Source organism: Nanorana parkeri, unplaced genomic scaffold (genome assembly GCF_000935625.1).
Source record: "Nanorana parkeri isolate BGI_ZX_2015 unplaced genomic scaffold, ASM93562v1 scaffold477, whole genome shotgun sequence".
Lineage (NCBI taxonomy): Eukaryota > Metazoa > Chordata > Amphibia > Anura > Dicroglossidae > Nanorana > Nanorana parkeri.
Window position 1 is genome coordinate 422,424 of NW_017306745.1, and position 24,588 is coordinate 447,011.

General features: G+C 45.8%; 1 protein-coding gene across 1 annotated transcript in view; it reads left to right on the forward strand.

Annotated features, from left to right (window-relative positions):
• Window positions 1–3,906: 3,906 nt before the first annotated feature.
• The window catches only part of LOC108790498 (serum paraoxonase/arylesterase 2-like), a 24,149-nt gene continuing 3,467 nt past the window's right edge, over window positions 3,907–24,588 (forward strand). The window contains exons 1-7 of the mRNA XM_018560765.1: window positions 3,907–4,035; window positions 12,709–12,779; window positions 15,315–15,370; window positions 16,906–17,074; window positions 19,910–20,039; window positions 20,365–20,565; window positions 22,490–22,571. Of these exons, the coding sequence (XP_018416267.1) occupies window positions 3,962–4,035; window positions 12,709–12,779; window positions 15,315–15,370; window positions 16,906–17,074; window positions 19,910–20,039; window positions 20,365–20,565; window positions 22,490–22,571 (783 nt within the window). The 5' untranslated portion in view covers window positions 3,907–3,961. The remainder of the gene's footprint in view (window positions 4,036–12,708; window positions 12,780–15,314; window positions 15,371–16,905; window positions 17,075–19,909; window positions 20,040–20,364; window positions 20,566–22,489; window positions 22,572–24,588) is intronic.

Genomic DNA, 24,588 nt, shown 5'->3' on the forward strand with positions numbered 1-24,588 from the left:
CATGTTACAATGGTATCACTCCCAGAACACAAACAGGACTGAAAGCTTATCAACATCCGGCTCACATGCAATCTGCTTGCATTTTTCTACTCACCGATTTGCCTTGAAAAGCTGTATACAATATACACAATGCAACCGGTGGGAAATAAAGGACTTTTCATGTGTCATTCATTGTGGTACACAGATGACCTATGGGGTATAAGCCCTGCCTATAGGACTCTTGTACCCCCAATCAGCTCCATGAGAACGGGATTTTATAGTGAGTATGTAATGCTCTCTGTCCTCAATTCTAAAACTAATGACATCCAGATGAATAACAGGCCACATTGTCTATGTCCTAAACCTACTTACTTGAAAATAATGCCCCAGGCAGGTCAAGCTTTGGGTTGGTTCTTTCCTCGTGGTAGAATAAAGGGTAGGTGCCAATCACTTTGAAGATGAACATGGAAAAATGTATTTGCAGACTGCACAAAGGAAGGGAAGGAAGGTGGAGGGGACACATGGTAGCCAAATGTTGCTTGCCAGCAGGCAGACTCCGATCTTCTGCAGACCTTTCTAGACTCTGTCTTCCGGGTCTCACAGGCTGTGCTGGTTAAAATACACACCCAGGACTTGGATCATTGGAGATCAAGGTTCTAGTGATCCTGGGATTCAATGGACAGACAGTTGAGAAGGTTCACGTGGTGGGGGGACAGCCAAAGTTGCTTCCTCTAGGCCAGACACATTATCTTCCAGCAACCAGCATCTTCAGGAGAACTTCTGGGAGAGGAGACTCCTGCTGCAACTAACCAGTAGGCCCTAAGACCAGGGAAGAGAGACAGCTCACAGCACCATCCTCTCAGGATGGTTGCATTGGTAGCATTTTACAATTATCTTTAGGGATTCTTTAGTACTGAGCATGAATACAAACTAGGGGTAATAAAGAATTCCCTGGACCAGGACCACACTTGGTCCTTGAGATGTCATTGAAGTACAGACTGCAGGGAGCGAGGAGCGTTGGAGGCAGGAAAGACTGTGTGCAATCTGTACTTTGATGGCATCTCTGGGACCAAGTCCATGATCCCCCCAGACTGAACCCCCATATGGTTGCAGGAGGAAAATCAACCGCAGATTGAACAGCATGATAGTATGAATGGTAGGCAAAGAGCCAAGGAAAACTTCCATAGAGATACAAGCTGAACTCCAAGGTCAAGGTACTTCAGTGTCTTACCACACCATCCTTTGCTGATTCATTGGCAGTGGGTTCAAAGGAAGAAGACGCAGGAGAACGCCATTGTTGAAAGAAAAACATACTGTAATTTCCTAAAATGCATTTTGATAAGCCACAATGCTTCTGGGAGAATGTCCTTTGCCCAGATCAGACAAAATGTATCTTATTTGTGTATCACTCGGCTGTAGACCCTCAAATCATCTCTGAATTGGTGCAGACATTGTCCTTCCTTCTGGAGGGGGGGTGCTTTTGTTCCCCATGGTCCCTGTGTGTGTTGTAAAGTAGTCACCGCTCCAAGCTCGCTCCTGTGATGGACTACAATCTCATGTTTAGTTTACTAATTTGTATTGAGATTGTAGTGCATCACGGGAGCGAGCTTGGATCGGTGACTACTTCGCAAAACACACACAGGGACCATGGAAAACGTAGCCACCCTCCAAAAGAAAGGACATTGTCAGCACCAATTCAGAAATGATTTGAGGATCTACAGCCGAGTGATACACAAATAAGATACATTTCTGTTAATAGATACGATACTTAAATGCATTTTTAAGATCTAACTAAATGAGATTAGTGTCACTTTAAATCTGTAGAGGGCAGAATCAAAACTTTACAGTATCAAGAAATTTGTGAGCGAAGCATACTGCCCTCTGTCTCAGATGCAGGTCATGGGTCCCTCCAACAGGATAATTACCCAAAATACACAGCTGAGTGCATACAAGCAGGGCCGGATTTCCCACAAGGCCAACCGAGGCCCGGCCTCGGGGCAGCAGGGGGTGGAGGGGCAGCAGGGGTGTTTAATTCCTATTTCCCGACGCCTGGGACATGCAGGTCTGGGCACCGAGTGGGTAGTTGTTTTCTACATTTAGCCCTGCTTTGGTCAAGCAGAGCTAAAAGTACAGCGGGGAAGCCGCAGCTTGTTTTGTACAACTGATCCCGGCAATGTCGCCAAGATCACTTGTATGTACCCTGCATACAGGGGGGCGCATCGAGGAACCTGGCCTTGGGGCAGCAGAGAGAGTAAATCCGGCCCTGCATACAAGAATGGCAAAAAACAAAACACATTGGACTTTTCTGAAGTTGCCTTCTATAAGACCTGATATAAATCTGATTGAACATATTCCGTTAGAGCGGAAACATGCAGTCTGGAGAAGGAACCCTTCACACCTGACACAGCTGGAGTAGTTTGATTAAAGAGAGTAGACCAAACTACCTGGTTGGCAGGTGCAGAAGTCTGATTGAGAGCTACAGAATTTGCTTGTTTGCAGTGATAGTTTCTAAAGCTAGCCATACACCTATAGATTATCTGCAGACTTTCTATGGTCAGATGGAAAAAGTGCAACAGATTCCTCCATCTATGCTAAACTGTGTGGATGGAGGAATCTCCCGCTGGGCCAAGATTCAGTATCTTGCTAGTCGGCCCCGCTGGCTCTCAAAATACCTGAACAATCTGATTGGATGCAGGCATTGTTTAGGTATTTTGAGAGCCAGCGGGGCCGACTAGCAGGATACTGAAGCTTGGCCCAGCGGGGGATTCCTTCATTCACACAGTTTAGCCAAGATGGAGGAATCTGTTGCACTTTTTGTAGATAATCTATAGGTGTATGGCCAGCTTAAAGGAGAACTATGGGGCCAGGGCTTTTTCCCATAGTTCTCCTAAGGGTAACGGGAGGACACAAACTAGCGTCCTCCCATCACCCTAAGCTCAGTATACCGCGAGCTACGGCTTGTGGTATACTGAGACGCCGCAGCCGGGACGGATCCCGACATTACTGTCCCGATCCACCCAGCTGCGGGATCGACAGCTGGCTCTGCCTATCTAAAAGTGAGGTATGTGTTCGCTCACTTCCCAATCTATTGAGCCGACCTGTGACAGTTTCATTATTACAGGTCGGCTAGAACTATGAGGCTGAGTGATTTTCACTTGCCTCATCGTTCTCCTTTAAGGCCTCATTCACACGAGAAAAAGCCGGCACGTACAGCTCCATGCTGCGTGCACGGCCTTATCGGGCAGCTCCTGGGAAGGACAAGTGCTGCGTGTAATTAGTACGCAGCCCCTGTCCATCTCTATGGGAGTACGCGGCTGTGCGCCACCCTATGCTCACCTGCCCTGCACGTCCGTGCGGGTGTCCGTACTCGTACGCTGACAGGATGGATCCTGTCTGTGTCCGAGCCGGGACACCCGCACTTGTGGTGAGCGTAGGGCGGCATACGGCCGCGTACTCCCATAGAGAATGACAGGGGCTGCGTACTAATCACACGCAGCCTCTGTCCTTCCCGGGAGCTGCCCGATGCGGTCGTGCACGCAGCATGGAGCTGTACGTGCTTTTTCTCGTGTGAATGAAGCCTAAAGGTTGTGCAACAAAATATCAGGTGAAGGGTGCCATCATTTTTGTCCATGCCGTTTTCATTTGTTTGATTATTTAACACATTCCGTTGAATCGAAAATCAAAAGCAAAGTCTGATTTATATGAATTATGGAATAAAGATGGGTTTTAAAAACACAAAACTGCAGCACATAGGTGTGAACCAACCACATAAGTAAAAATCAGATTTCTACCTAAAATACATGCAGCAAATTTCTGCAGGACGAATCTTTAGTCTGGAAAATGTGTTCTCGTGCATTGTGCAGGGGATAGCAAATCAGCAGCAGAGGGAAACATGTAAAAAGTTCCTGGGCTGACGGACCCGCCCTGTCCAGCTCTCTGAGCTCTTCCTATGTAGATCGCAGTACACAACAACATTGCAGACATGGGGAAACTGCTGAAAATAACGCTCATTGGCGTCGCCCTGGCCCTTCTAGGGGAAAGGATAGCGCATTTCATGTAAGTTCCCTTGTTACTGTTACACTTTAGGACTGGCAACTGTTTGTGAAATGTTTCTTGCATGGAATAAATATCTGGTCTCGGAGCAGAGCTGTAATTAGGAATCGCAGGGCCCCAGAGCAAAGTTTTGGTGGCGCCCCCAGGGTAACTCTCTTTGCAGTAGCTGGTATTGTTAACGCAGATGAAACTTGTCATGGATTGTAACATAAACTCAAATGTCTATCGAGGACAGGCAACAGGAGGAGGTCAGTATAGTCCTTTGTGCTTGGATGAAAGTTGTAGTTGTAGCAACAATAAGAACTATAACCATAAATATTTATATGATGATCCTGCACACAATTATTCTGTAACCCTAAAACAACTTTTTTATTTTTGTAGAACTACAGACCTTAGCTCCGGGATTTGTGACTGTATTAATTACAGGGGTTAATTTCAAGCTCAGAGGGCGTTAAGTCTACACTGCTAACCCAGATAAGCACATGTTTCACACTGTACCTATGTGACTATAGGGAAGATCCTGAGCTCTGACTTCAGTCCCCATAGGGGCCGAGTGGGCTGCTATGGCCTTTACACCACCATCTTTGTGCTTTCTAATAGCTTAATGCAGAGAAGAAGGCAGGCTTGTTCACATTTAAAGGGCCAGTACGCTTAAGAGGGTCGCATTGGGTTTCTTGCTGTTTTTAGGATGTAGACATTTACGTTCCAGGTGGACAAATTTGCTGTGGTCATCACAAAGGGGTCTTGTTTTACCTGTTTTTTTTTTTAATACTCCTGGAAATTGAAGCAGCGAGTGGCCATATGGAAAGGTGAGGTGAGGGGGGGCGAAATAAAGGAACTTTGACAGGCATCTTTGACCCCAGAAGCAACGTAGAGCAGGGGGTAGGCAACCTCGAAAATTCAGCTGTGTTGAAAATACAAATCCCATCATGCCTCTGGGAGTCATCCCTGTGGATGTCAGGGTCTTGCAATGCCTCGTTGGACTTGCAGTTCCACAACAGCTGGAGTGCCGAGGTTGCCTACCCCCGAGTACTCTGATAGTTTAAGGTGCACCTATCCCCATTCTGTATTTGCTAACCCAGGAGAATCACTTGGAGGTACATGACTGTACATTTGGGGCTCACGTGATGTTTTCCTCCATTTGAAGTGTATTTTAAATGATAGTCTGTGGACTCCTATTTACTTAAAAGAGAACTATGAGGTGAGTGATTTTCACTCAACCTCATAGTTCTAAGCGACCTGTGACAATGAGACTGTCACACGTCGGCTCAAAAGATTGGGTAGCCTTGACTGGAGGAACGGACGGGGGAGGGGGCGGGTACAGCTGCCTCTGCCTCTGCCTCTAGATAGGCAGAGCCAGCTGTCCCTCTCGCAGCTGGGTGGATCTCGACAGTAATGTCGGGATCCGTCCCGGCTACGGCGGTCTCAGCATACCGCGAGCTGTAGCCCACTATATACTGAGCTTTGGGTCACAGGAGGACGCTAGTTTATGTCCTCCCGTGACCCTTAGGACAACTATGGGGAAAAACACTGACCCCATAGTTCTCCTTTAAGTGGTGTAGTGTGGATGACAGTTCTGAGGCTGCATTTGACCTGCTGTGCGTTGCGTTTTTTTGGATGCAGTAGGTCCTATTGCGATGCATTTCAACTACATGAAAAACACGTCAAATTAAGCCTTTTGCTGTGTTTTGTGTTCCAACGCATGTCTGCATTTAAATGCAAAAGGAAGTATTTAACACCCTTCACCATGAGGCCTTACATAGCTGATAAAGTGATCCCTTATTATTACTATTATTATACAGGATTTATGGGTCTATTCACACTAGTATTGTGATGAACATGCTGGATCCATGCGTTTAGCACACGGTACTGCATGCTAGGTGCATTACGTTGCCATAGACTCTCAACGGCACCCTAACACACCTCCCAATGGACATGCATTACAGCACCATGTAACGTGCGGCAGCACAAAAATGTGCATTGAAAAAAAGTAGTACATACCCGTTGGGAGGTGCATCGGGGTGCCATTTAGAACTCGTAACACAATGCACTGGAACACCTAACATGCGGTACTGTGTGGCAGTATGTGCTAAATGCATTGATCCTGCGCATTTAGTGTAACGCTATACTGTAGTGTGAATATCCCCTAAAGCAGTGTGTTTGAGACACTAGCACACACAAGGGTGGCTCCATAGGACCCTGCAAGGGACAGGAGACACTCTAAAACAGGATATCAGGGCCAGTGCTCACGGGACCAGCTGATTCTGCAGGAAACTAACGCTTTTAAACAACAAGAAACAGCATCCATTGTAAGTGATTTCATCAGCATTTTAGAAAGCTTAAAAACATGTTGACTTTAAAGGAGAACTATGGGGTCAGTGCTTTTCCCCATAGTTCTCCTTAGGGTAACGGGAGGACACAAACTAGCGTCCTCCCGTTACCCTAAGCTCAGTATACCGCGAGCTACAGCCCGCGCTATACTGAGACGCCGGAGCGGATCCTGACATCGATGTCGAGATCCGCCCAGCTGTGTGAGTGACAGCTGGCTCTGCCTATCTAGAGGCAGAGCCAGCTGTACCCGCCCCTCCCCCGTCCGTTCCACCAGTCAGCGCTGGAGGACCGGAGCGCGGGGGCGGGAATCCAGCCCCAGAGATCCGTGACAGGATCGAGAGATGAGCGAACGCCGGTATGTGTTCGCTCACCTCCCGATCTACTGAGCCGACCTGTGACAGTCTCATTGTCACAGGTCGGCTAGAACTATGTGAAAAGCACTCACCTCATAGTTCTCCTTTAATATCACTTTAAGGTTGAGTAAAGACACCGGTTTATCCGGTTCATCCTGTGAGTGCGTGTGCATATGTTTGTGTGAATAGATTGTGTAGCTTAAGGTCAGTCAACGACAAGGGAGTTGCAAAAGTCGGGGTGAGAGATAAAAGACGAGTGAATTTGTAGCTTGGTTCTTTCATTGGTTATTGTTGAAATGTATCTCTAGGCAAAACCTTTTTTTTGGCTACACAAACAATTCCGTAATCAACAAAGTAAAACTGTGCAGTCTGCGTTTAATACAAATGTGATGAATGTGCGCCGAGAGTGACATAGGGATTGATATATGTCATGGCTGAGATCAAAAGTAAAAACTATTTCCTGTGGAAACCCTGGTGAGGATTGCCATGTATTTTGCAGATGTTGCAGGAAGTGGGGTTGAGGCTGATTGGTGGCTGCAATTCAGATTTTTCTTTTTTCTGCTCGGAAGGATGAAACTCTGCAAAGATTTATCTCAGCGGCTGATGCAAAGCCATTTGGGTTGCAGACACTTTTCCACACCGGTTGCATCTGCTCGTTGTAAGCCTTCTGGTCTATATATACACACTGAGTGGCCAGATTATTATGACACCTCATCAGTACTTCGTTGGGCCGCCTCGTGATTCCATGAGATGATGAAAGGTGATGCGAGGAATCTGACACGGCACTGTTTCCCTTCTGTTGTCTTGTACCAGTCTTGCCACTCTCCGTTCTGCCCTAACATTGACTAGTCGCTGACGGCCACAATTCGCACATTCAGACCCAGATTTTCGGCTGACAGTCCGGCCTTTAGACACTTTAACAACAGCTGCTCTTGAACATTTAACTAATTCTGCTGTTTTGCTGATACTCGCTCCAAACCTAACTTTTAGTCTGGGCGACCATTGTTTCTGGTACATAAAGTGAATTTAAAAAAGTTGTCACTTAAACAGGAAATTAGTGCAAATCTAGCAATGGGGGCACCTGTTCTGTTGACAACTGTCTAAGATGGGATGCCCCCTCCCTTTTGTAGAGGTCCCCTATTGCCTGCTGTACCTCTCAATTGGAAGTGAAAGGAGATCTAGCAGTGAAGACACCTGCTTTGGTGACAGCTGTCTAAGATGGGCTGTCCCCGCACTTTGGAGAGATCTGCTAGTCACTGTGCCTCTCAACAGGAAGTGAATGGAAATCTCCCCAACAACAACAAAAAGGAAAAACGTTTGGCCTTGCATGCACTTTATGTATTGTTTATCTCCTCCTGGAGCCCTTTCTTGTTATCCTTTCCTGAAAGGGTTTCTAAATCCTCAGTTTTTTTGCATATATCTACTGCTATTTTTTTTTCCCCTTAACTTTATTGCTATCACAGAGGGGGCTAAGAAACCCCTATGTGATAGCAAAATCAGTGACAGGTCCTCTTTATGGAGACATCAGGGGTCTCCAAGACCCCTAATGTCACCTAGGACCCCCCTGAAGAAGCTGATGAAGCACCGATCTGCTTCATCAGCTTCTCTCCAGCATCTGAAGCTGGAGAGTGACACGAGGATGCGGAAGTGATGTAATATACACCACTTCCGCATTCTGACAGCGGAGAGGGGACCGGAGGGAGTTCGTGAACGACCTCCCTCTGATCCCCTGTGACAGAGGCAGTATGCTGGTCCCAGGCTCGCACCGGACACAGCGGAGCCCGGGATCAGCATGACAGCGGGAGGGGCGCACATGCCGGGACCCCATACAAGCGATCCGCCGGCTCTATAGCCGGCGGATCGCTTGCATGTTGACAGGCATCGCTGCCGGTTTTTAAATTATGTCTTTCCCGCTCGTGCGCACCGCGCACGAGTGGGCGGGACTAACAGGACGTGTATACACGCCCAGTTACAGCCAAGAAGCTCCCGGCCGGCCGTGTACACACAGGAGGTAGTTACCCCGTCTTCGCCGCGCGCTCCCGGCCGAAAATCCGAAACTGCTCGGATGGCCGCAAAGCATCTTGGGGCGGGCGCAGTTCGGATTTTCGGCCGGGAAACGAGGAGAGACGCAAGGTAAGTGTATGGACGCGTGCACCCACATGCAGACACCGTGGGACAGGAAGTGCCAGCAAGGACAGAGGAGTCAGCGCTGGACGGAGACCCGCCGCACCGCTGGAGAGAAGGCTGAAAAGGACAGGAAAGAAGATCAGATTAAGAGACATCATTTAAGGTAAGTGCTGACATTAACGTTTGGGGGAGGGGAATTTTGACTTTTTTTTTACTTTAATGTCACTTTAATTGTTTCACGGAATGTTTCACACGGACTCTCGTTGGCTGTGATAATGGACAAAAATGTATTTTAATTGTGCACCAATGTGCGGCAAATTTTGCTGTCCATGGTGATGTGACAGATGGGCCTGAGAAGGGGTAGCATAGGCTCGGATCTTATAGGAAATTATAGAAACCGTTGTATGACAGCTGTATCCGCCTGTCAATGCAGCTCTCATACAATCACTTCTTCTGTACTGGTTGTTTAACATCCGAGAGGAAATCCGTCCTCCTCAAAAGCTGTCAAAGCCAGTTATCATCAGTGTAAAAAAAAAAAATCTAAAATTAAAATTTTTGAGCAAATTATTCAATATTTTCATGGTATCAAAATAATGGAGCGAATAAGAAGGCTATAAGGGTTGTAAACTTGTTGTGTAACTTAAAGTGACATTAAACCCTCAGATTTTTTAACATAAACCAATACTGTAATGTGCGCCTTACTGTAATCCATGGTAGTTTCCCTTCTCTTTGCTGCTCTTCCTTTTAAATCCTCATGTCTTCTCATGCTTGGGAAGAACTTCCCTTTTCAGCTCAGGGCCTCTTCCTGTAGTGCTGGCTCAGGTTTCAAGCCTATACAAACCTACACACAGACACCGTGAATCCATTCCTGAGACAAGGCAGTCTGCTGCAAAACAGAAGTTCTGCAGAGCATGAGAAGAGATACAGATTTAAAGGGAAGAGCAGCAAAGAGAAGTGAAACAACCATGGATTACAGTAAGGCGCACATTACAGTTTTGTTTTATGTTAAAAAATCCTGAGGGTTTAATGTCACTTTAAGTTAAAATAGTTTTCTTTGTAACATGTCTTCCATGGAATATTTACAGCCCAGGTAGAGGTTCTGGCTGCCACAGCTGGTAATTAATAGCTTGTACGGGTAACGCTTCACCCACAATGTCAGCAGATAGCTTCCAGTATGTTGGTCAAAGCAACAGGTTCACTTTAAAGAAGCAAATGGAGAAAGGTCACATGGCCCACTATACCTGGAAGCACTGCACATTTCCTTCCTGCCGGTGCTGCACAGAGATGCAGGGGAGCAAGGGAAGGTTAGTATGCTGGGGATGGGATAATTAAAGCTAAACTCTGGGGTAAGTAAATAAATATTGTTGATATACAAGAACCCTGTGTATTCGTCCTTGAATCTTGTCGAGCTTTGTGTACTTCTTTCAGATTTGTGCAGTAATCCAGTGTGAAACTTTTTACAGTGCAGGAGCTTATTGTGCCAGAGCTTCCTGTTATATAGACAGGTCACCCTCTCTCCTTGTGCAGGGTGACTGGTCTTGTCTCTGCCCCCTCCTGTAGTTTTCTGCTTGCAGACTGTAATGGGTGGGGTCTGCTGGGTCCCTCCCACACCTCTGCTGTCTGCACAGGCTATGTACAGCACAGTGATTAAGTCACTGCTACTTATTATACCAGGTGATATGTGGGTTTGCAATGGCATTTGGGGGAAAACAGAGTGGAATCATATCCTTTGTAGCTATTGAGGAAGAAATATAAATAACATGTGCCGAGAGCTCAACTTTAAAGCAAACCTGTTGCTATATCCTGAATGAGTAAACGCAAGTTCTGTTTTTTATTAGCTGCAAGCAGTCATTGTGGTACCTTGATAGACACAGGACTACAGGTTATATTGAAATGGGGGTGCATTTTGTTATCGCCCTACATGCAACTGTTGATATATTGTATGGAACTTTTATGCAAAATTGTCCCAGATATTTAGTATAAAGTGCCAGGGACAAAGTGCTGTAGCCCATACACGTCCAACCAACCAACAAAATCTGACTTCACTGAAGCCCGCTGGCACAGGATGGATTCTGTTTTGTTGCTGTGTGTACTTTGTGATGCACTTTGCCCCTTGCACTGTGGGGCAAAAAAGTATTTAGTCAGCCACCAATTGTGCAAGTTCTCCCACTTAAAAAGATGAGAGAGGCCTGTAATTGGCATCATAGGTAGACCTCAACTATGAGAGACACTGTACATAGATATTGTTTTTTTATTCTATGTGTTCGCTGTATAGGCAGACAAGAGTCCCTGACAACCAAGACAAAAATATCATCTCACAAAGGAGTTTGTCGGAAACTGTTACCAAAGTTGCACAACAGCTCTGCACACGTTTCAGGCGGGGATAGTTTATTTAAAAAGGAGTCCGCTGGAAATATCATTAGCTGCTGATAAGGGAGTAGACGGGCCCAGCAGGTGGAATGCAAGATAAAGCTTGTTTGTTTTAGAAAAACAGCACACATTTTATGTTTTTCATGACACTGCTAATGCATATATAAACCCAATCGCTAAAATATTTTAGGAGGGTGTTATGACTTGGTTCACTTTTTCATTTTTTCTTATTTTGTTGTGAAAAGGTGAACTTACCCTTTTAAAGGGTAATTCCACTTATCCAGGTGAATTCGGGAAAATGGAATTACCTCCTCCAATCTGGCCCCCTCTCACCATCCCCGGTATACTTACCTTTTGAGCAATCACTTCTTCCCCTCCGCCGGTGCGGGTGTACTATGTTAGCAAGAAGCGCTTCTACATTGGTCAGCGTGGTCAGAAGCACTTCTCATTGGTCAGCGTGGTCAAAAAACGCTTCTCATTGGTCAGCATGGTCAGAAACCTTCTCATTGGTCAGTGCTGCCAGAAGTGCTTCTCATTGGTCAGCGTGGTCAGAAACGCTTCTCATTGGTCAGTGCTGCCAGAAGTGCTTCTCATTGGTCAGCACAGTCAGGGGAGTGCTTACCATTTGCAAGCGAAAATTTGAAGTTCAGAGTGCAGAGCTGCGCTACATGGCAGTACGGGGTACGGACAGTAAATCCACACCAGTGGAGGGGAAGAAGCATCCATCCAAAGTGGTAATTCCATTTTCCCCAAATTCACCTGGGAAAATGAAATTACCTTTTAAATAATACCTGGTGATATTGCCATTAAGGTCCTTGTTCAGCCACTTGCTGAGAATGTGACTACTTCAGGAAGAGCAAATTCCCTAGCACAATCCCCCTTCCCTCCTTTCACGCCATAGCCCTCTCCTGCTCTGTGTTTTTTCATTATAAGGTGAAAAATGTGAAATATCCTTTTATTTTACACAACTGTTTTTTAAATACATTTATTTTCTAATCCTATAATTGTAGCTGACATTGTACTTGTGCAACTGCAAAAAGGGAGGCCCTGTACCATCAAAGGGTTGGGGAGATTTATAAACAGACCTCCCAACCTACATGCGATCATCAGTAATGGCAGTGATGGTGATCAGGAACCACACTGCTGCTAGTCTAATCCCCAGACTGAGACCTTGTCACTTCACAGCTGCTTTGTAGATTAACATTCACTCAGCACAGGGATCTGTATCTGGGAATGTTATTCTGCATATTAAAGACTTCTGGGGGTTAATCTGCTTCTGAATTGCATTGAGCTGGTTCTGAGTTGCTTTCGCATTTACATTGACCTTGTATGGTGGGAAAAAACAAAACATAAGTAAACAAAAGCTATATACAGGAACCTTAACCCATCAAATAATATTATGTCTGGACATGTACAAACCCTAAAAAACAGTGAGGGCCAGCTGATTATTGCCGTTGCTGGGATGCATTTGTAATGAATGTAATTTGTTTTTCAGGCATCGCAACGTCATGTTTAGAGAAATAGAACCTGTTGAGCTTCCAAACTGTCAGCTCCTGAATGGCATCGGTATGTACCTGATACTTTGCAGCAGAAGGGTAGCGTGAATTCACAAATAGGGATGCACAGATACCAGTTCAGATACCAGTACTGATACTCGGCATCAGGGCCGTAGGAAGGGCGAGGCGAGTGAGGCACTCGCCTCGGGTGCAGGCTGGGTGGGGGCGCAGCCAGGACGCTGGTATTCACCCCACCTGCAAACTACCCCACCTACATCCTTAAGGGCCCAATCACACCATAAGGAGTGCGTTCCAGTGCGTTCAGCCTCTGGAACGCACTGGAACACAACCCGGCCAGCTCACTTTGTTTTGGGGCGGGAGGGGGCGTGGCAGTGCATTGAAGTCAATGGCACTGCAGCCATGTCCCCCACCCACAGTGCGATAGCCGTCGCCCGAATGTGTGGCACATCAGTGCCTGCGTTCTGGTCCAGTGCGATCTGCCAAAATGCTGCATGCACTACTTTTTTGCAGATCCCACTGGACCGGAACACAGGCACTGATGTGTCACGCATTCAGGTGACGGCGATTGCACTGTGGGTGGGGCGCATGGCTGCGGTGCCATTGACTTCAATGAGCAGCCCCACCCCCTCCGGCCCCAAAACACCGTGAGGCCCAATCACACCATAAGGAGTGCGTTCCAGTGCGTTCAGCCTCTGGAACGCACTGGAACACAACCCGGCCAGCTCACTTTGTTTTGGGGCGGGAGGGGGCGTGGCAGTGCATTGAAGTCAATGGCACTGCAGCCATGTCCCCCACCCACAGTGCGATAGCCGTCGCCCGAATGTGTGGCACATCAGTGCCTGCGTTCTGGTCCAGTGCGATCTGCCAAAATGCTGCATGCACTACTTTTTTGCAGATCCCACTGGACCGGAACACAGGCACTGATGTGTCACGCATTCAGGTGACGGCGATTGCACTGTGGGTGGGGCGCATGGCTGCGGTGCCATTGACTTCAATGCGCAGCCACACCCCCTCCTGCCCCAAAACACAGTGAGCTGGCCAGGTTTCGTTCTAGTGCGTTCCAGAGTCTGAACGCACTCTTGATGGTGTGACTGGGCCCTCAGGCTGGGACCCACTGCTCGCGAAGCAGCATGGAGCGGTGGCACGCTGCCTTCACGTGCAGTGTGTCATGTAATTTTGTCTCCGACACGTCCACTTGCAAGAGCACGCATAGCTGAGCGTGCTGAGATAAAAAAAATTCATCTTCAGCCAATTGGCTCGCGCGTATAAACCCACGCGTCAAGATGCGAAGGCCATTCGGTTATTACGCGGGAGCCAATTGGCTGACAATGCAGTCCTTTATCTGGCCGCGCTCAGCTCACACACTACATGCGAAGCTCCATGCCTGACAGCTTTGCTCTGCACGGCTTCGCAAGTAGTGTGTCACAGGCTTAAAGGAGAACTATGAGGTGAGTGCTTTTCACTCAGCCTCATAATCTGAGCCGACCTGTGACAATGAGACTGTTACAGGTCGGCTCAGTAGATCGGTAAGTGAGCGAACACATACTGGCGCTCGCTCACTTCTTGATCTAGCCCTGCAGAGAGCCGTAACTGTCCCTCACGATCCCCCCTCCGATCCTCCAGCGCTGACTGGCGAAACGGACGGGGGAGGGGGCGGGCACAGCTGGCTCTGCCTCTACATAGGAGCCAGCTGTTAATCCCGCAGCTGGGCGGATCCAGACAGAATTGTCGGGATCCACTTTTTAAAGTGTGTTTCAATCCAAATAAATAGATTTAATTCGGAAAGCACTATTAGTGATACCTTATTTAACTACACTGTAAGTTTATATTTTATGAAGTTGTTTTTTATGTTAAGTTACATATCTTTATGTTTCTTATGTAACTGAAATAAAGGATTTAAATATCATTAATTCCTTGTTATTTATTTAGTTTCCTCAAAAAAACATTGGGTGGGGGGGGGGCACAATTTTCTGTTCTTGCCTCGGGCGCAAAATAGGCTAGCTACAGCTCTGCTCGGCATTTTCATGAGAACTACCAGGGTTGCAGCTGGGACCTGGCTCTAGCGCTCCACCATTGTCCTGAAATCGTTAGTGTGTATTGTTTTAGAAAAACAGTCACATGACAATAAACAAAGATTTCAGTAACTGGTATCTGTGAGGACAAGTATCAGTACTTGTACTTGGTCTGGAAAAATGGTATGGTTGCATCCCTATTATTAGGGATGCACCGATACCGAGTATTTGGGCGAGTACTTGGCCAAATGCTCTGATATTTACCTCCAATACCAGAACCAGTGCCGAGGGAGCATGCAGCCAGCTTCCTGGTTTCATGATCCCTGCTGAAGGAGAATAGGGGAAGGTATTCAGGCAGCTCATCCAAAACACTGATCCTCCACTTTGGCAAAGACCACCTGACATGAGCACAGAACTGTATGAGGCCAAAGCACTAATTTTTGCAAAAATCACTTGCACCTCTCTTACCATTTATGGATTCAAGGGCAAGATAGTCAGGATGTGGGAGGCAGTTAACTCACTATAGGCCTTCACTCTGATATGTGAATATGTAATGTATTCCTTTATTATAGAGTATGGATCTGAAGACATTGAAATTCTTCCAAACGGGCTGGCATTTATCAGTTCTGTAAGTATCATTGGTTTTTACAATGTATTATTCATTTCCCCAGCAAAGGAGCATTCATTCTGCCAGCTTCTGAGATGGGAAAGTAGGCACTAGCATTACCATTTTAGACAAAAAAAGTTGACAGACCATCAATAATTCATAAATGTTTCCATCCACATACAGTGACCTACAATGGCCTACAATGGCCTACAATGGCCTACATTGGTGAACAAAAATACTCAACACGCTCTCAGTGTTTTGAAGGTCCATGTAGGACAAAGCATCAGGTCCTATAATTGCCTACCCCCTACCACTGCCTAGTCTCACATTCCATGGCCTGTTAAAGCAAAGAGAAATACACTCTAAGATCAAACATTTGTGGACACCTGGCCATCACACTTACCTGTATGGCCAAAGGTATGTAGGCAACCCTCCCTCCAAATTATTGCGTTCAGGTGTTTCTGGTGAAGGGTCCTATTAATGCTACAGCATACAAAGATAATTGTGTGCTTCCAACCTTGTGGCAACAGTTTGGTAAAGAACCTTTTCTGTTTCAGCATGACTGTGCCCCTGTAGACAAAGCCAGCTCTATAAAGACATTGTTTGAAGAGTTTAGTGTAGAGCAGTGGTTCTTAACCTGTGTACCTCGGGACCCACATTTGTCCTTGGTAATTATGTTCTAACCCATGACAGACATATCTGCTCTGAGCCTGATGAAGGGGACCCTGTGTGGCCCCGAAAGCGCTTGATTTCCTGAGTGGCATCTATCAAATAAATGGATTTGCACTGGCTTAGGAGTTCCTGTCGTGCTGATGACCTCTATATCTAAGGCTCCTGTACAGGGCACGTAAAGGGAGCTGTAAGCAATTCACATATGGATGGAGCTCCCTCGCCGCCCTAGCCCACCCCACCTCTAGCTGACACTCGGCAGCATATTTTGAATGGCTGCTTGGTGCGAGAACTGACAGTGCTGTGCTAGGGGGAGGCTGAGGAGCCTCTCGCCTAGAAAAGTGGAAGTCACGCGGGGATCCACTAAAAACGAGGTCACAACCCACCAGATGAGAAACAACGGTGTAGAGGAACTTGAGTGGCCTGCACAGAGCCCTGACCTCAACCCTGTGATTAGTAAAAATGGAGTAGCACAACAGAGCTCATCTATCCTCTGGTTTATTCCCGGACGTTTGAGTGGCTTCTCCTATTGCTCCTCCCTTTCCCAGTCTAAGTGCTTCTGTATAGGGGATTTCAGGAGGCTGATATAAAGACAGATGTACTTCCAATAGCTGCATTTCAAACTCCATTTGATTCATTGATGTTTTTTTAAATCCATGCAGCACATAGATGTGCACTAGCCAGTAGCCACATAATTGAATGAGACTTATAATTGCATTTGCATGCAGTAAAACCATAAGTGTTAGAACATCGCAGGAACGTTCTGAAAACTTGATTTTTTTTTTTTTAAATGCAACTCTGTCTATAGCCAGTTTAAGACTACACTTCTAATGATGTTTAGTATGTAATCTTTTAATTGGTAGGCATTTCTTTTCATCTTTTTTTAGGGTTTAAAGTATCCTGGTATGTTCAGCTTTGCACCCAACAGACCTGGAGAAATCTTTCTCTTAGATCTGAACGATGAACACCTTCGGCCATCTTCACTACGTATAAGCAGAGGTTTTGACCTCTCCTCCTTTAGCCCTCATGGACTAAGTATATACATTGATGAAAATGGTATGTACAGCTACATCAGTTAACTTAATTGTAATTTTCATTTACATAACATAAAGAGGTTTTTTTCGAGTTGACAAAAGGTGAACTGGGCAGACTTAAAGGAGAATTAGGAGGTGAGTGATTTTCACTCAGCCTCATAATCTGAGCCGACCTGTGACAATTAAATTGTCACAGGTCGGCTCAGTAGATCGGGAAGTGAGCGAACACATACTGGCACTAGCTCACTTCTCGATCTATCCGTGCATAGAGCCGTGACTGTCACTCACGGCTCCCTGCAGGGACTGACTGGCGGGAGGGGGCGGGTACAGCTGGCTCTGCCTCCTAGATAGGCAGAGCCAGCTGTCACACAGCTGGGTGGATCCAGACCAAATTGTCGGGATCCGTTCCGGCTGCGGCGTCTCAGTATACTGAGCTTAGGTTGACGGGAGGACGCTAGTTTGTGTCCTCCTGTTACCCTTAGGAGAACTATGGGGAAAAACACTGACCCCATAGTTCTCCTTTTAAAGGAGAACTATGGGGGTTAAGGCTTTTCCCCATAGTTCTCTTAGGGTAACGGGAGGACACAAACTAGCGTCCTCCCGTCACCCTAGGCACCGCAAGCTGCTGCTCATGGTATACTAAGACGCCGCAGCTGAAGCGGATCCCGACAATTCTGTCTGGATCCGCTCAGCTGCGTGACTGACAGCTGGCTCTGCCTACCTAGAGTCAGAGCCAGCTGTACCCGCCCCCTCCTCTGTCCGTTCCGCCAGTCAGCGCTGGCGGAGCGGGGAGGGGGGAATCCAGCAGAGATTCATGTCAGAGTCATGGCAGAGAGCCGTGGCAGGATCGAGAGGTGTGCGAACGCCGGTATGTGTTCGCTCACCTCCCGATCTACTGAGCCGACCTGTGACAGTCTCATTGTCACAGTTCGGCTAGAACTATGAGGAGAGTGAAAAGCACTCACCTCATAGTTCTCCTTTAATAAAAAATGTTTGAGATTTCAGTGCAATGTTGGCCGATTACTCCAAGAATTCATCAGATTAATGGCTTTCTGGTCATTTGTGAGACTCCATTCACACCAGGGCGACAGCGTTCCAGCGCGCTTTACTTTATAAGCGCACTTTTGCTGGTTTTTTTTATGCGCATTTCAGCATGTTTCTCTCCCGTTCATTGAAGGACACAGGCAAACAGATCGTAGATCCTGAATGGTAGGGTAATATCGCCACCTGCAGGAGAAGGACGCTAGGCACAAAACTAAAGACCAATTAAGACGCCTTTTCCTCCACTGTATCTTTTGCCTCGGCTGCTGCGTCGGATCGCGTTCGAGGGCGTCACTGTTGTCCTCGTGGCCCCGGATTGGCCTCGGGGGGCGTGGTACGCGGACGAGGTCCAGCTGGTGGTGGACGCCCCGTGGCGTCTGCCTCTGCACCCCGATCTTCTGTCCCAGGGGGCTGTGTTCCATCCTTCTTTACAGTCGCTGGCTTTGACGGCGTGGCTATTGAGAGCCAGGTCCTGAAGGACCGGGGGTTGTCCGATGCGGTCATATCCACTATGCTCAGAGCGCGCCCAGGGCATTTTCTGTTCCTAAGCAATAGCGTTTTAAGGCTTGTTTTACACTTGTCCAATGAAAAGCACAAAAAACATGCTTATCAACGCATTTACATTGAAGTCTATGGAGCAAAATGGGCTGATAAGTGCCACGAAAGAGGCTCAGGGACTATTTCAAACACTAGGTGTATTTTTTCCCACGTGATTCAGCGCATTTGTGTGAACGACCCCCATATGAATACATGGGACTTTTTGTTGCATATGTTTCAGAACAAAAAAAAAAAAAAACGCGCGATGAAACACCCTGGTGTGAACGGGGCTTAAGACACATTTGGCAAGAGGAAGGAGCTGGAGGAGGAGAAAGCATGGCCTGCTTTTTTTCTTCTCCCTAGCACTGGCTTACCACTCCTGACTTTTATGTAACAGACATGCTGTTGTTGCTATTCCTCTCAGCCTACAGTGACATAGTTGGAAGGAACACCAGCAGCCTGGAGACCTGGCAGGGAAACTGATTAGCCGGAGTCTTTGGGCAAGAACCAGAAAGTTCCAAGCTATGATTTGAAGACCTTTCAGTTTTTATTGCTCTCTGTGATCCTAACAGTTATGCAACAGAACAGGAAGTTAAGGAAAATCTCTCCCCCGCCTGTCGATTTGATGGGTGTCAGAGAAAGTGGCAAGTGGGGGTTTTAACCACACTTACTACTTTCTCTGACACCCATGTGCCCTCGTAGGACAAATTTGGCAAGAGGAAGGAGCTGGAAGAGAAGAATGCACAGCTTTCACTTCCTCCTCCCTTCAACTCTGCTTCTGTAGGCTGAGAGGAATAGCAACAACAGCACCATTATGCCTATTTGTTAAAATCCGGATGCTGTAAGCCGGTGCTAGGGAGGAGAAGAAAGCCTGGAGGAGGTGCACGCTATGCGTTCTTTTCTTTCAGCTCCTTCCTCTTGCCAAATATGTCCCGGACCCACAGCCAGCAAAAAAATAAGTTTTATAGTACAGTAAGAAGGGTTTAGAGCTTCTTGTCTGTATCGCCAAATGGAATTTTCCCCTAATTTCCTGTCCAGATGACAAATGTTAGACAGAATGAGAAAAGAAATGGAGAAATTATCTGACTTCACCAACTTTTACTGGAAAAAGCTGCTTGTTTCATTGAATAAAAGCTTACAAGAAAGTTTTGGTAGAAAACCGGAATGATACCTCTAGACAACTCATCCCTGCAGAGGGAGTACAATATACAGTCCTACGAATCTTCTCTACATCAGTAACACCATCTCCAACCCCAATTTTCTCCTTTCTTCCTTTCAGATGACACGGTATACCTGTTCGTGGTGAATCATCCTCACATCTCTAAGTCCACCGTGGAGATATTTAAATTTGTGGAGGATGAAAATGTTTTGGTGCACCTGAAGACAATTAAACATGCAGCCCTTTACAGGTAAGCAGAATGCTTTACAAGTCTGGAGTCCTACAGATCTCATCTCATAGGAATTTTTGACGAGCACTTTTGGTAAAAAGCGGGGCCCCGCCCCCTCCTGACTTTCCATAAGGCTTCCCATCTCACTTATTGGTCACTAGGGAGGGGGCAGGACCAAGCTGTCAATCACTTGAGTAATCTAGTATGATTTTTTTTAAATTACTTTCTGCCCTCTGTAAAGTTTGTAATTATGTATTCAACTTGTATTTTGTCTTTTAACAATGATACTTCCTTCAAAATATATATTTATATATATATATATATTTTTTTTTACATGCCTTTGCAGTGTGAATGACATTGTCGCTGTCGGACCCGAAAGCTTTTATGCCACTAACGATCATTACGTCACGGATTTCATCCTGAGATTTGTGGAAATGTTAGTCGGGCTAAGGTGGACGAACGTCGTGTATTACAGTCCTAGTGATGTCAGAGAAGTGGCAACCGGGTTTTATAGTGCCAACGGTATTGCCATGTCAAATGATAAAAGGTATGTAACACCTTATGCATTAAAATTGAAGTCTTTATAGCCTAGGCCCACCCTTCCCCGCATGCAATGTTTGATCATTTTTTAGTATACATTGCCTTTTTTGTCTTTTAGAGGTCTTCTGGCTGGTCACATGACTGACAGGGTCCTCTTTTTCCTATCATTTTGTCCATTTATGGCGGTCCCCAATGATGCAGGGAACAGACTTCAAAATTCCAGCGCTGTTCATTTGCATAATTGTATTATGAGTGTAGGGCACCAGGGGATGTGTCCATGACACCCTTCACTTACAAGATAGAATAGGAAGGGGCAGGAACCTATGTTAAGTTTCTAATGCTGTCTCCCCAATGTTCCAGTTTAGACAGTTACCTAAAGAACAGACGTCCCCATTGGAAGATTTCATATCACTTCCTGTCCTGGCAACAACTTTTAACTTTTGGCTCTCCCATCTCTTTCTGTCCCAGGAACAAAGTTCACCAGGACAATTGGAGGGGGTGAATCAAAAACCTGATAAAGGCTCTAACCCTTCTACATCTCCATTGCATTCCCCACTTAGGCTTGACAAAGAGGCAGAGCCTTGAAACGCGTAGCCGCCGGCATTTGACACTGCCCCTGTCCATCTCCTTCCATCACCTTCGTTTTTTTTTGTTTTTTGTTTTACACCCTCGAGACACGCTCGTATTGACTCCGTGGGTCCCCGAACAGTCCGGCATTTGACATCACCGTATATCCACACAGCCGCGGCTCAGCCTGGCCAGCTGAGACCGCGGTGTTCAAACGATCACCCCTGACAGCTATCAGACTGCTCTCCGGCATCTCTAGACGAGCTGACACGCCATATGCCGACATCAGTAACGTGAGTGGGTTTCTTCAGTAGTGGCGCTTTTTCATTCTTGTGATTTTATTCTAACCCTTCTACACTCTATCCAAAATAAAAATTAAAGGGCCCACACACTTACAAAATGCAAATGCATGCCATGTGTTGTGTTGTGCTGTGTTGCTACAAAAAAATCGTGTGTATTTTTTTTTTCTTCATTCTTTGCGGGGCCTTGGTAGTCTATTAGTAATAAACGGGCTGCCATAATGAAACACACATTTATACGTGCTGTAACACACTTTAACACAGTGCATTGGAACGTTCGAGTGTGACTAGGCCCTAAAAGTTATTTTGTAATTTGTCAGCATGAAAAATAAATGTATTCTCTTTAAAATAAGCAAACCTCCATAATTACAACATCGGTATATTCCATGGTCAAAAGTGTGAATGACAAATATCTCAAAGATGTGTAATGAAGATTTGACCATTGAATATATCAATGTTGTAATTATGGATGTTTGCAGTCTGCTTCATACTGTATTACATTACTGTTTATTCAGATTATGACATCATTATGACGTCACACGGTACAGCAGGCAATGGGATTGGTCTGTGTTCACCTGTTGTATATCATGAGGTGGTTTCACTTGCATTTGTATCACTTGTTTCTGCCTGCTGAAGGGGATCCTGTAAACGTTGCACTGAGTGTATTTTGCTATGCAGCATATACATTAATAAATAGACGTACTTGATTTGCTTACTGGAGTGCCGGTGTCCATTCTTCTATCTATGTATTAACGTGATGCCATCTGTCGACAGCCGCTGCACCCACTTTGGATTTATGGAACAGCGGTTCTGAGTGCGATGGGTATATGGACTATATCTTAACATAGGATTGTATGGACACAATACACTGTACACAGTGTACACTATACGTGTGTAAACTGAAGTACCAGCATTTGCATTCACATGGATGTAAGCTCCCGAATGCGGTTGTGAGCTCATGCTCATACATGTTCATGTAAACGCTGGCTCTTGCGATGTGCCAATAAAGAAACCACTACAGTGTTTCTTTTATTATTTAATACTTCACATTTTGTGTCTCTGCAGGTTCATCTACGTTGCTGATGTCACTGGGAAAACAATAAATGTGTTGGAGAAACATGCAAACTGGTCCCTATCGCCAGTAAAGGTAATTAATGTCACCAGAGAATTGGAACTCCAGGCAAACACCTGAAATACCTAATGTGTAAATTGTTCTACTTGCTAAATTATTTATCTTCTGCCAGTAATGTGATTCTCACGTCCCAGGAGCGATGCATAGTTAAGGCATGTGACAGTACTATTTCCTATCTGTGTCCAGTGTCACCTCTCCACCTTTAGCCAGCTCAATGGGCAATGAATCGGCATCGTAAGTTGATGTTATCTTCATGACTATGTGGTGTGGCAGAAGAGAAGCAGAGTGTGAATTACAAGACTGGCAGAACAACAGAAGCTTCTTGAGTAAAGATACAGAGGTTTGGCAAATGACTGGTGACTTGTAAAATACAGTCATAAAATGTACATGTGCCTAGAATATGAACTTTAAAGCTTTATATATTAACAAGCAACAAAGGAGCTTTAACACAAGGTATCACTGACCTTAGTAGCCTCATATACTGTGAAGTAATTCATTCTTAAAGCTTAAACTGACCAAAAAAACCTTGCAGTGGGGCTCCTTTCTTTCTTTCTTTCATTATGTTTTCATATTTCTTCGTATACATGCTTGCAGGGATAAAGTAGCAAGGATTTATATTTTAATATATTCACAGTAATCGTCTGTGTCTAGTATTTGGTTTGCATGTCTATGGCGTATCTTGCCATAGACATAAGTCCAGCCCTACCTCCTTCCTCCCCCCTTTCTGCTGCTAACCCTGCTGGCCAGTTGGCCTTAGGACAGTTCTAACAGCATCAGACATGATAGCTACACCAGGTGAGTCAAGGCTGGCAGCAGGAGAAGCAGAGAGAGCCTGTTTGCTCCACTCTTGTCAGTAAACCTGGAACTATAAAAGAGTAGGAAAAACATTTATCTGATTCTGCTAATAATTTGATTTTGTGTATACAGGCCTGGCTGTGTGGCAGCCCTTGAGCCTTGCTTGTCCTAGGCCATGGCTTACACTCTATGATCTATGATCTGATGGTCAAGTTTGTGGACTTCTGACCATCACACCTATATGAGCTCATTGGATATCTCATTCCAAAAACAAAACCAGCACACAGCCATGCAATCCCAATCCACAAACATTAGCATACAAATACATTTTAGATGATCGTGCTCTTCCAACCTTGTGGAAACACTTTGGTGAAAGACATTTTCTGTTCCTGCTTGACTGTGCCCCTGTGCTCAAAGTCAACTCTAAAGACATGAAAGGAAAAGGTCTGACACCCTCCTGAAGCCCCGCAGGTTTCTCTTTCTCACTGGGTGCATTGTCGCATAAAGAGCTTGTTTCTGGTCTCTGTATGCTATTGAACACAAGACAAAGAAGGTGACTGCACACCAAAATGTCACAAGACCAAGATAAATGTATTGCTCCAGATGCACAATATGCTCCTCGCTGAGATTTCACCCTCTCTAATGTGTTTCACCCAAAAGAGGTTGAGGAGAAGGGAGTACACTTCTACACATATTGCCCTCCATCATACCCCCTGCTTTCTTCTCTTGCATATACTGCTCACCATCCTACCATCCACACTCCTCTCCTGCACATACAGCCCATCATTAGACACCCGGCCCTAATATCTTGAAGACATACTGGCAGCCACCATCTCCTCTGTACTCCTTTTGCACATAATGACTACTAATACAGTTCTTTAGCATTCTTTGTAATATCCCCAACCTTGCCTGTTCTAAAACAGGCACATTTTTGCTAGTTATGATACAGCCAAATATTTTATTGTTTTCATTGTGGTTGTCTGGAATTCTCGCACCAGTTCTAACCGTTACCCCAACATGAATCCTCCCTGTAACACTTATCCTCCCTGTTACCATAACACTAATACTTCTGTAACACTATCCTTCCCTGTAACACTAATCCTCTCTGTATCCCTAACACTATCCTTCCCTGTAATTCTCCCTGTTACCCTGCAACGACTTTCCCTGCACTCCTTACAGTAACCATTTCCCGTCCGGCCTTTGTGTGTGTGTATGTATGTATATATATATATATATA